This window comes from Ovis aries, chromosome 6 (assembly GCF_016772045.2).
Source record: "Ovis aries strain OAR_USU_Benz2616 breed Rambouillet chromosome 6, ARS-UI_Ramb_v3.0, whole genome shotgun sequence".
Lineage (NCBI taxonomy): Eukaryota > Metazoa > Chordata > Mammalia > Artiodactyla > Bovidae > Ovis > Ovis aries.
The window spans coordinates 84,449,955-84,462,998 of record NC_056059.1 but is presented as its reverse complement, the minus strand read 5'-3'; the positions used below and the strand labels follow the sequence as shown (position 1 = coordinate 84,462,998).

Below are 13,044 nucleotides of genomic sequence, written 5' to 3'. Positions count from 1 at the left end.
GTAAAATAAGAAAAGCATCTTTCACGTCTTTGTACTTGAACTGATTTGGAAAGTTCCTAGAGGGAGTAGTCACTATCCTAGTATATGCTAATCAGGTCCTTAGGGTTTTAAATAAAGAAATTATGGCTAGAGAACGTTTGGATATAACACTGGTGGTGAAAATGTAAATTGGTGCAGCCAATATGAAAAACGCTATGGAAGTTCCTTTAAAAAACTAAAAATTGTGTTGCCACATGATCTGCAATCCCACTCCTGGGCATATATCCAGATAAAACTCTTAATTCTAACACATACATGCACCCCAATGTTCATTGCAGCACTACTTACAGTAGCCAAGACATGGAAGCAACCTAAATGTCTATCAACAGATGAGTGGATAAAGAAGATGTAGTATATATGTACAGTGGACTAGTATTCAGCCATAAAAAAGAATGAAATAACGCCATTTGCAGCAACATAGATGGACCTAGAGATTATCATACTAAGTAAAGTAAGTCAGAGAAAGACAAATATCATATGATATCACTTATATGTGAAATCTTTAAAAAGATACAAATGAACTTATTTACAAAACAGAAGCAGACTCACAGACATAGAAAACAAACCTACAGTTATCAAAGAGGAAAAGTGGGCAGGGATAAATTAAGACTTTGGTATTAATAGATACTCACTACCATATATAAAATAGATAAACAACAAAGACCTACTGTGTAGCACAAAGAGCTATATTCAATGACTTGTAATAACTTACAGTGTAAAAGAATCTGAAAAAAAGAATATATATAAGCTGAATCATTTGATGCATAGCTAAAACATTTTGAGTGAGTAAAAGTCATTCAGTTGTGTCTGACTCTCTACAGCCCGCCAAGTTCCTCTGTCCGTGGGGATTCTCCAGACAAGAATGCTGGGAATTTCTATACCCTCCTCCAGGGGATCTTCCCAACCCAGGGATCGAACCCAGGTTTCCCAAATTGCAGGAGGATTCTTTATTGTCTGAGCCACCAGGGAAGCCCAAAATATTACACATCAAATATAATTCAATCGTTTTTTTAAAAAATAATTAGGTTGATAAACAAATATCTATATGCACAGCATCTGTATCTTTGCCTATTCCTCTTCAATGATGTTATTAATAGTTCAGTTAATTAGTTAAGGAATATTAGTCAGTTCAGAGACATTCAGTCATATCTGATTCTTTGAGACCCCATGGACTGTAGCATTCCAGGCATTCCTGTCCATCACCAGCTCCTGGAGCTTGCTCAAACTCATGTCCATCAAGTCGGTGATACCATCCAACCATCTCATCCTCTGTCATCCCCTTCTCCTCCTTCAATCTTTCCCAGCATCATGCAGGATCTTTTCTAAGGAGTCAATTCTTTGCATCAAGTGGCCAAAGTATTGGAGCTTCAGCTTCAATATCAGTCCTTCCAATTAATATTCAGGACTGATTTCCTTTAGGATGGACTGGTTTGATCTCCTTTCAGTCCAAAGGACTCTCAAGAGTCTCCTCCAACACCACAGTTCAAAAGCACCAAGTCTTCGGCACTCAGCTTTCTTTATGGTCCAACTCTCACATCCATACTTGACTACTGGAAACACCATACCCTTGACTAGATGGACCTTTGTTGCTCTCTAGGTTGGTCATAGTTTCTCTTCCAAGGAACAAGTGTCTTTTAAATTCATGGCTGCACTCACCATCTACAGTGATTTTGGAACCCAAGAAAATAAGGTCTTTCACTGTTTCCATTGTTTCCCCATCTATTTGCCATGAAGTGATGGGACCGGATGCCATGATCTTAGTTTTCTGAATGTTGTTTTAAGCCAGCTTTTTCACTCTCCTCTTTCATTTTCATCAAGAGGCTCTTTAGTTCTTCTTCACTTTCTGGGTGGTGTCATCTGCATATCTGAGGTTATTGATATTTCTCCCAGCAATCTTGATTTCAGCTTGTGCTTCATCCAGCCTGGCATTTCACATGATGCACTCTGCATATAAGTTAAATAAGCAGGGTGACAATATACAGCCTTGATGTACTCCTTTTCCAATTTGGAACCAGTCTGTTGTTTCCTGTCCAGTTCTAACTGTTGCTTCTTAACCTGCACACAGATTTCTCAAGAGGCAGGCAAGGAGGCGGTTAGTTACCAAGGAACTTTAATCTTATTATTAATAATATATTTTACTGGGAGATGGTATCCAAGAAAGAACAGAGAGAGGCAAACAGACATGTGATACTAGGCATATAATTTAAAACATCTAGGCTATATTTTCCTTAAGTATAAAACAAAGGCTTTACTAGATGACCTTTCATTACTAGATGATTTTTTCCAGTCCCTACATGTGCCATGATACACCAGCTGCTCAGGCCACAAGCTAGAAGTCACTCACAATCATCTCTCTTAGGACCTCTGACAGCTTTACCTAACCCACTCTTGCCTTCTAACAGTCTAATCTCTGGAAAGAACCACTGTGATTTTTTAATGTAAATGAGAGTACATTACTCTCATTAAAATCATCCAGTGAATTCCCATATTATTTGAATAAAATCTAAGCATTTTATTCAAGACCTATTTGTTGTCATTCAGTTGCTTTGTTCTACTCTTTGCAACCCCATAGACTGCAGCATGCCAGGCTCCCCTGTCCTTAGCTATCTCCCAGAGTTTACTCAAACTCATGTCCATTGAGTCAGTGATGCCATACAACCATCTCACCCTCTGTTTCCCCATTCTCTCCCTACCCTCAATCTTTCCCAGTAATAAGGTCTTTTCCAGTGAGTTGTCTGTTCGCATCAGGTAGCCAATATCTTGGAGCTTCAGCTTCAGCATCAGTCCTTCCAATGAATATTTAGGGTTGATTTCATTTAGTTTGATCTTCTTGCAATCCAGGGGACTCTCAAGAGTCTTCTCCAGTACTACAATTTTAAAGCATCAATTCTTCCAGACTCAACCTTCTCTATAGTCCAACTCTCACATCCATACATGACTGTTGGAAAAACCATAGCTTTGATTATCTGGACCTTTGTTGGCAAAGTGATGTCTCTGCTTTTTAATATGCTGTCTATGTTCATCATAGCTTTTCTTCCAAGGATCAAGCATCTTTTGATTGACCTACAAAACACTCTAAAATCTGGCCTCTGCCTACCTTGCCAAACCTCATTTCCCACCATTCTTCCTTTGTGTCCTGAACTGCAGCCAGTCTGTTCTTGGGATATTTGCCTGAAAGGTTATCATCCCATCTTCCCATAGCTGACTGCTCATCAACCATGTCTCAACCCAAGTGCCATGTTCTCAAAAGTGACTTATCTAACTACCCCCTTGTACCCTAGTCCACTGCCCTATTTATAGTCCTTATCGCTGCTGTAAGTTATTGATCTATTGTAAGATAGATCTATTGATCTATCGCTGCTCTTTTTCCTTCCCTGGAATCAGATGTACCCACCAGCAGGGGCTTTTCTGACTTGTTAACCACTTTATTCCTGGCATTTCAAATAAGGTTCAACATGTAGATCATCAATAAATATTTACTGAAGAAATGAATGAACAACATTTTATAGGCTTTACAGTTCTAAAATTCAATAATTCTGTACTGGATTCCAGCTCAAAGATGCTCTTTGTATATATTTTATCTTTCAAAATAGTAGCAGTAGACTATATGGTCAAAGAAAGTTATCATTGAATCCAAGTGTATCAGGGTGGAATTTTCTTTTTTATCAGCCTACATGCAATTATTGTAATGCAGTTCATATATTCTGTTAATATCTAAACTTTTCCAGTAAAGCAAACCCACGCCAGTGGACTGTTAGCTTTGGAACAAAAATCAACCCTCCATTAATGAAAAGAAACATCAAAAGAATTATTGTCCATGAGAGGTACCGCTCCCCAGCAAGAGAGTACGACATTGCTGTTGTGCAGTTCTCTCCCAGAGTCACCTTTACTGATGACATCCGTCGAATTTGTTTGCCAGAAGCCTCTGCATCCTTCCAACCAAATTCAACTGTCTATATCACAGGATTTGGAGCACTTTTTTATGGTGGTGGGTATCCAAAAATGAATCACGGAGCTCTAAGCTCTATTTATGACAGTGTTATTTAATGTCCATCAGTAATATCCTATCAGACTTTTCCACACAGTTTGGATTAGGGCTTTTGTTTTGCAAGTGACAGAAACTCAACCCAAATTAACTAAGTAAAAAAAATAATAATATGGCAAATTTGGCCCTTGTAATTTGGAATTAAGAGGTGAGATGAGTCTGACTTCAGATACATGTGGATTCAGGAATTTGTGTGATGTCATCAGGCTCTGAGTTTTTCCTTGGGTTGGTTCTGGTTCCCCAGGTCACCTTCATTACAAGGGATTCTAGCGCCACATAGTGGTGAGAGTGGCCAACAGCAGCTCAGCGTGTACATCTTCACCTAGCTGATGCCAGGGAAGAACACGTGTCTCTCTTTGCCAGAATCTATGTTAATCCCTGAAAAGGTCTCTTTTGGCCCAGGTTGTGTCCAGGGGTACCAGACTGACTGGTTGACTCAATTCTCACTCTTAAGCCTACAGAAAGAAAAGTAGATATGTGATTGGCCGCCTGGTCAGAATCACATGTAATGAGGGAAAGAGCTCCAACAGGAAAGGCTTCAAGGAAGATATAAAGGGAAAGAAGGTTCCCTCAGAAACACTAGTCTATCTCTATGTCCCACTGCCTATGCAATGCCAGATATACATTAGATACGCTAAAATACTCATGCCCGCCTTCACTCTGACTCCTTCACTTTGAGCCTCACCTCTGTGAGCCTCCTCTCTTTTTCACCTCCCTTTCCCTTTAGTTTGCTCCATCACTTAGTTTCACTTTTCTCAGCCACCTCAAAAATGTTTCCTTTGCTCAGCTATAATCTCCAAATGCAGCAAAATCTGCGTCAAACCTAAAGAAGCTAATTAAGAGTGAGTGGGGTAAGAATACTGTATAGAGACAAATCATCTCTGATAATAAAGTTTCCACTGACCTCTCTAAAACGATTTAACTTGATATACTAACAGTCTCCTAAGAAATAAAATTGGCTTCATGTTTTAAGGTTTTCAAAACAGACTCAGACACACTCTGGATTCTAAAATCTGGTCCAGGCGCATGCATATAACAACAGCGACAGGGTTTCTTTGACTCTAGGCTTGAGAAGATAAGAAAGGACTTTTTGAGAAAGACAAAATTCATTCACAGAGCTCTATACAATTTATTGATATACAATAAACTCTAAAGAATAAATCATTAATTCTCATTCTTCACTAAGGAACCAGGAATACCTTTCACTAATGTGGTTGATGATGGGCTTGATGGTCTTTAGATTTTTCTCCGGATGTTCCATGTGGTTTCTTTAATGTTATATTTCCAATCACAGAAATTATTACCCATAGCTTAATAAGCCCAGGGAGCTGTAAGCCTGACAACAATGTCTTCTCTCTCTCTAATGGATCTTCTCCTAAGATAAGAGTTGCATTCTTTATTTGATGAGAAGAGCATCTCAGATTCCCTTTGCCTTGATGGAAAGAAATCATTTCTGACCTGGAGTCTAAGGTTGGCATAGAAATGTATGTGCCATAATAGTTTTTGAATAGCAATAGAACCTAATTTATGTAGAACACTATAATTAGCAACAAGATAACTACTTTTTTAAAGCACCAATGGAACATTCGCCAAGATAGACTATATCTAGTTCTATAAAACAGTCTCCAACAAACTTAAAAGAATGGAAATCATATATAGTACGCTCTCTGATGATAATGCAATCAAACTAAAAACCAGTAACAGACTGATAATAGGAAAATCTCTAAATGCTTAAAAATTAAACAACACACTTCTAAATAATCCATAGATAAAAGAGGAAATCTTGAAGATAATTATAAGTATTAATAGAATGAAATGAATGCAGGATCCAGCTAAAACAGTACAGAGGGAAACATAGCAAAATGCATGTATTTATAAAATAAGAAAGCTCTCCTTTTAAGACACTAGAAATGAAGAGAAAATAAACCTAAAATAAACACGAAAAGGAAATAATATAAGTAAGAGTGGCAATGAACATAATCAAAATGAAAAAATGGAGAAAATTGAATTTAAAAACTGATTCCTTGAAAAAAGAGCAATACTTTCTGGGAAATGTCATTAAGCATTCTCACAATAGTTGAGAAATAGTTGAGGGATGTACAGGATTTGTAGGCTAAACTCTTTATAACTCCTTGCCAATGAGTTTTATTTAAAAGTTATGAATTTACACTGTTACCTACAATATGCGTTTCATCTCACCTTTCCCAGCACTGGGCATGAATTATTTTTAATTGATAATGTAGTAGCCAAAAAATATTACTCTAGGTGTACTCAAAGAACAGAATATCTTAAGCATTTTTAAACATTTTAGCAAATACCTGTCCTGAAAATTCCTGAATTGACATTTTACGGAAATTAGTGTCTATTATTAGTTTTCTATTGCTGTGTAACAAATTGCCACAAATTTAACAACTTGAAAGAAAATGCGTTTATTATTTCACAGTTTCTATGGGTCAGAAATTCAGACATAGCATAGCTGGCATCTCCTCTCAACGTCTCACAAATTAGTAATCAAAGTATTGGCTGGGGTTGAGGTTTCGTCTATGACTCTTTTCCAAGCTCACTGGTTGTTGATGGAATTTAGTTTCTTGCACCTACAGAGTTTATGGAAGCTTGCTTCTCCAACACCATTGAGAGAAAGTCTCTGAACTCAGGGAAAGCCTAGTTCAGTTCATTTCAGTCACTCAGTCCTGTCCAACTTTTTATGATCCCTTGGACTGCAGCACTCCAGGCTTCCCTATCCATCACCAACTCACGGAGCTTGCTCAAACTCAGGTCCATTGAGTTTGTGATGCCATCCAACCATCTCATCCTCTGTCATCCCCTTCTCCTCCTGCCTTCAATCTTTCTCAGCATCAGGGCCTTTTCCAGTGAGTCAGTTCTTCACATCACGTGGCCAGAGTATTGGAGCTTCAGCAGAAGGCCTAAACCCCTTTCAAAAGGGCTTATCTGATTAGGTCAGGCCCACCTTGAATAATTTCCCTTTTGATGAACTCAATGTCAAGCTGACTACACCTTAATTAATCTTCAATATCCCCTCACCTGTGTCCCAGAATATAACCTAATCATGAGAATGACATCCATAATATTCACAAATCCCACTTAGACCTAGGGGAAAAGAGATCAGATAGGAATCTTGGGGATCATAGCAGAATTTTGTCTACTGCAGGGTCAGTTTCCCAACCAGCATGTGGCTGATACAAAGAACCCCTGAATACTTGTGATATTATTGGTTTCTGTCATAAATAGTTGTCTTCTGCATTAGTATTGGTTTCTATAACTCAGGCTCTAGTTTATGACCTGGGGTTCCAAAATTACAATACATAATGAAATCATTGCCTTTGTGTGTCATTATGTGTGTGAGAGTTCCCCCTAAAATATAAAGGATAAAATAAAGATATATAGTTATTTTATCAAGCCAAAACTGTCTAGGCCTACAAAGTTTCTGGGAACAATCTACAAATAAAAACTTATTTTAAAAAATAAATACCTTCCTAAATATACAAACTGATTGTTTTTTAGTAAAGGTACAAAGGTTTTCCAGAAAAAAGAAACAAAATGTTTTCTTTGCTAGTATAGGTATTTAAAAATGAGATAAGGACAATTTTCATTTACATTTGCCAGAGAATAAATAGAACTTACTTCCTTAAGAATTGTTTACATTACCTTCATCTTGTTTGACAATTTTTGTTGTTCAGTCATTCAGTCATGTCCAACTTTTTGTGAACCCATGGACTGCAACGTGCCAGGCTTCCCTGTCTTTCACCATCTCCCAGAGCTTGTTCAAACTCTTGACCATTGAGTTGGTGATGCCATTCAACCATCTCATCCTCTGTCATCCCCTTCTCCTCTAGCCTTCTATCTTTCCCAGCATCAGGGTCCTTTCTAATGAGTCTAATCAGGTGGCCAAAGTATTGGAGCTTCAGCTTCCACATCAGTCCTTCCAATGAATATTCAGGATTGATTTCCTTTAGGATTGACAACTTTAGTTTGAAATAAAAAGGTCTGCACTTCATTCTAGCTAAGAATACTGGTTGTAAACACTAAAATTACTTCGCTTTTCCTTAAGGGGAATCCCAAAATGATCTTCGAGAAGCCAGACTGAAAATCATAAGTGATGATATGTGCAAGCAGCCACATGTGTATGGCAGTGATATAAAATTTGGAATGATGTGTGCTGGATATCTGGAAGGAATATATGATGCCTGCAGGGTAGGTGGAGAGAGATTATTTTGATGTCATTAACTCAAAAATATTTTATCTGGCTCAAAGATATTCTATGCTCTTTATATTAGTAAAATACAGAGATATGTCCATGCAAAAATTTATAAATACTAATTTCAAACACAAACATTTTAATGTTCCATTAAGCAAAACAAAATAACCAAAAAGCTTCCTTGATGTTATCAAACTAACCAATAAAATTTAATTTTAATACCAGAAATCCAGAGTTTCATAAAGCAGAGTCTCTTTCCTTAAAGAGCTAACATCTAAAAAGGAAATAATCATGAACAATAAACTATGATGTAATGTTATATAATGGAGAACAATTTTTTATTTAAAGTATAGTTGATTTACAATACAATGTTAGTTTCAGATGTGGAGAATAAACATTTTTAGCTTGAAGGGAACATGTTTGGAACAAATATGAGATAATACTTCAATGAGGCCTGAAAGATAAAGAACATTTAGCCAGTTATAGAATAAGCAGAGAATATTATAGAAAAGAGATAAAGCATAGCCATATTATGAAGGTGTGAAATTACAATTCATATTTGAGGCAACTGCAAGTAATTTGTTGGGTCTCAGCCTAAGGAGGATGAGAAGTGAGAAGCAGTAAACGGTGAGGTGGATTAGGTCAAGTTGTATCTAGTCCCCTTTCCAGGGCCCTCCTCTTGTCCAGCATCTGTCCTGCATGTATATTTTCGGACAAATGCATTTGTAACGTGTTTCATCCTGTAGGCACTTGCTTTATAAGTGTTTACAAGAACATGTGGGGTTCTTGAAAACTCCAAGGAGGTGATTCCATATGGTGAAATGATGGGAACTGTATTGTCATCAGGTGGCAGAAAACCCTGCCCAGAGTCCCACAGATTACACAGCATAGACAACCTCTGTCAGAAAACCAGCAGGGAGTTGTGCAGCACATGGGCTGGGCTAGAGCAGAATCCGGTACACATCTAGCCCCAGTCGCCAAGAGTGTGGAGAGGGGCAGCTAGCATTCAGGGATTCCAGAGAGAGGTTCATGCTATGACAGACAAGTGAAAGGCGGTGACTGGAACACAGGGGACATGGGAATCTAGGCGAATGGTGAGATTAGTGGTAAGTCTCTAGATAGACTGGGGGTCATAAAATAGAGAGCTTTCACTGCATTGGAGGGAACAGGTAAGACTCCTGCCTTGTGACTGTGCAGTGTATAATAAGGCAGCTCTAGGCAGTTCTAGTCATAAAAAAGTTGGGAAATCATCAAGGAAGGGACTCAGGCACAATGGAAGCAGGAATACAAGGATGGCTACTAGGGTGCATGGGGAGGGGTTTGGTTTATCTGATAAAATGAAGCCCAGGCACCCTACTTGGAGTAGGAAAAAAAATCATGCTTGACTTTCTGTGTTGTATACTTGAAATCTGCTAAGAGTAGACCTTAAGCATTCTCACCACACACACACACACACACACACACACACACACACACACACACACAGGCACACATGCACACATGCACACATACACGCCAAGTAACTATGTGAGGTGATGGATGTGTTAATTAACCCGATCATGGTAATCATTTCGTAAAGTATATATGTCAAACTATCACAATGTACACTTTAAATATATATGATTTTATTCATGAATTATCCATCTATAAAACTGAAACATAATTTTTAAATGTGGAAATTGAACTTTAAGGCTTTTATAATTACTGAAACCCATGTTTCAATGAATTATCCTTCAATTGGTAGTCTATAAATATACTTTCTAATAATAAAATATGTGCTTCATCAAAATATCTTAAGTAATGAGTTTCATATTTAATTCATCTTCTTTCTCTTTTTTTCTTTTCAGGGTGATTCTGGGGGACCTTTAGTTGGAAAGGACCTTAAAGATACCTGGTATCTCATTGGAATTGTGAGCTGGGGAGATAACTGTGGTCAAAGGAACAAACCTGGAGTCTACACAAAAGTGACTTATTACCGAAACTGGATTACTTCAAAAACAGGCCTCTAATTCACTATACAACTTAAACACTGAGAGCTGTATGCAGGCCATACATGCATGAGAATTCATATATTCTGTGGTTGTATTACAATGAAGTGAGATTAAATGACATGATTTATTTCTGAATCACTTTAATCAAACAAAAAACCCATGGCCAATTTGTAAAGGATTTAAATTTATAAGATAATGAGCCAGTTTAGCCTGGTTTGGAAAATACAATAGAGATACTGAGCTTTTTAAGTCAGTGAGCTAGAGTATAGAAGAGAAGCAATGCAAATTTTTTAGGATAATCCACAACATTTTTAGGATGTCTTTGTAAGGGATGTCTTCTTAAACAAGAAACAAGAGATTTTACATATTTTCTAGTTATAAATCCATTCGAAGGATTTTAATTTTTTAAAAAGTTATATATAAGAAACAAAGTATGGTGATAAATTAAGCCAGAGATCTTCTGACCTTTGTCTGCTGTGAAATCTCCCTAATTTTTCAGTGATAAAGATAAGAAACACACACACATACCCCCACACACATGGGCACATACAGAATATCCCTATCTTCAGATATTCCCAGAAAAGCGTGATTGATAAATATAGACAGTAATTAGCTAGTCAAAACGTATTTTTGTTTCAAATATTTGAGGGAATGTGATAGTAACTTTATGAGCTGTCCCAAAACAATGGGAAACATTTTACGGGTGCATTTACATGCTCTGACTACCAGGGGGAAGCTTTGTAAATTATTGTTAAGGTTAACTGACTAGAAAAAAATGAGAATTTGTTAATATGTTGAAGAATTAATGAGCATTATCTTTCCACATGGGATTCTCTGGTAGCTCAACTGGTAAAGAATCCGCCTGCAATGCAGGAGACCCTGTTTCAATTCCTGGGTCGGGAAGATCCGCTGGAGAAGGGATAGGCTACTCACTCCAGTATAAAAGTTTATTCCTTTGTATTACTGTAGCCAATTGTCTCCTAAGGCTTGTGGCAATAGCCTATTGTAACCATGAAATACCAAGTATTTTTTTCTAATTTAATAAATGCAGATTGTGATGACCTGCCATACAGAAGATATGAACAAAGTTCTTTGAAATAGCAAATGAACCCATAAATAAAGTGTCTCATGAAGATATTAGGAGAGTCATGCTCATGTATTCCATAATATTAATACGATTAGATGATGATTTTGTAGAAACTGTTACTCTGTGTGACAATACTGGTTAGACATCAGGGTTATGCATCATTTACTCATGTAAACCAAATATAAACCAAGCCATTAGAAAATTGAGCTATTTTATAATTCCCCTCACGTGCTATTGATAAGGCATAAAAATAATCCTAAAATAATCCAAAGGAGATTTAAAATTTATTCACCATAAAAATTAATCCATAAGTTAGACTCATAGAATTTGAAGCGTAGAAAACACTACAAGTCCTGTAGGCCAGTACACTTAGAGTTCAGAGAACTGAAGCCAGGAAAACTAAATGACTTAGTGAAGCTATAGGTAATTTGTATCCCCAGTGGGCCTAGGGCTCAGAGCCTAGGACCCATCAATTTCACATATCCTTTTGTTACAAACTATCTTTACGATCATCTATATTATTGAATCATCAGCTGTATAAAAATTTCAGTGAGTTCTACTGAATCTGTTTTAAATTAAGAAACTCAAGAATTTTAAATGATGTGATTCACTTAAGCAGCTGGCTGCCAATTCTCAGAACTCACTTCAGGATAAAGTTGCTTCTTCATACATAAAGATATACATAGGCACATAAATTATTCAATATTATGGTAGTAAGATACCATTCCAATTTCTAGAGATTCAAGGAACGATCTTAGAGTTATAACTTTGTGTTTCTAAAGAGTGTTGTGAAACATTTAATCCTGGATCACATATAAGCAAATATTGGTGTATCATTTAAAATCTAATAATAAAGTTGGTGATCAGAGCATTCTACAAATAGTATCATTGAATCTGTGTTAGGCCAATTGAATAAATCTTTCTTTCAACTTTTGTTTAAAAATTACATTTCTTTTAATTAACTAGTTTGGGTCACTCAAACTAGTTTGAGACCTAACAGAAGCAGAAGATATTAAGAAGAGGTGGCAAGAATACACAGAAGAACTGTACAAAAAAGATATTCATGACCAAGATAATCACAAGGTGTCATCACCAACCTAGAGCCAGACATTCTGGAATGTGAAGTCAAGTGGGCCTTAGGAAGCATCACTACGAACAAAGCTCGTGGACATGATGGAATTTCAGTTGAGCTATTTCAAATCCTAAAAGATGATGCTGTGAAAGTGCTGCACTCAATATGCCAGCAAAAAATCTGGAAAACTCAGCAGTGGCCACAGGACTGAAAAAGGTCAGTTTTCATTCCAATCCCAAAGAAAGGCAATACCAAAGAATGCTCAAACTACTGCACAATTGCTCTCATCTCACACACTAGGAAAGTAATGCTCAAAATTCCACAAGCCAGGCTTCAACAGTACATGAACCATGAACTTCCAGATGTTCAAGCTAGATTAGAAAAGGCAGAGAAACCAGAGATCAAATTGCCAACATCTGTTGGATCATCAAAAAAGCAAGAGAGTTCCAGAATAACATCTACTTCTGATTTATTGACTATGCCAAAGCCTTTGACTGTGTGGATCACAGTAAACTGGAATTCTAACAGAGATGGCAATACCAGACCACCTGACCTTCCTCCTGAGAAAACTGTATGCAAGTCAAGAAGCAACAG

At 37.2% G+C, this 13,044-nt stretch overlaps 1 protein-coding gene across 3 annotated transcripts in view; it reads left to right on the top strand.

Annotated features, from left to right (window-relative positions):
- LOC101121013 (transmembrane serine protease 11A) overlaps positions 1-12,249 on the top strand; it is a 57,312-nt gene extending 45,063 nt beyond the window's left edge. For all 3 annotated transcript variants that reach the window (XM_012180074.5, XM_012180073.5, XM_012180072.5), the window contains 3 exons: positions 3,768-4,027; positions 8,154-8,296; positions 10,148-12,249. In XM_012180074.5, the coding sequence (XP_012035464.1) occupies positions 3,768-4,027; positions 8,154-8,296; positions 10,148-10,309 (565 nt within the window). In that variant the 3' untranslated portion in view covers positions 10,310-12,249. The remainder of the gene's footprint in view (positions 1-3,767; positions 4,028-8,153; positions 8,297-10,147) is intronic.
- The last annotated feature ends 795 nt before the right edge of the window (positions 12,250-13,044 follow it).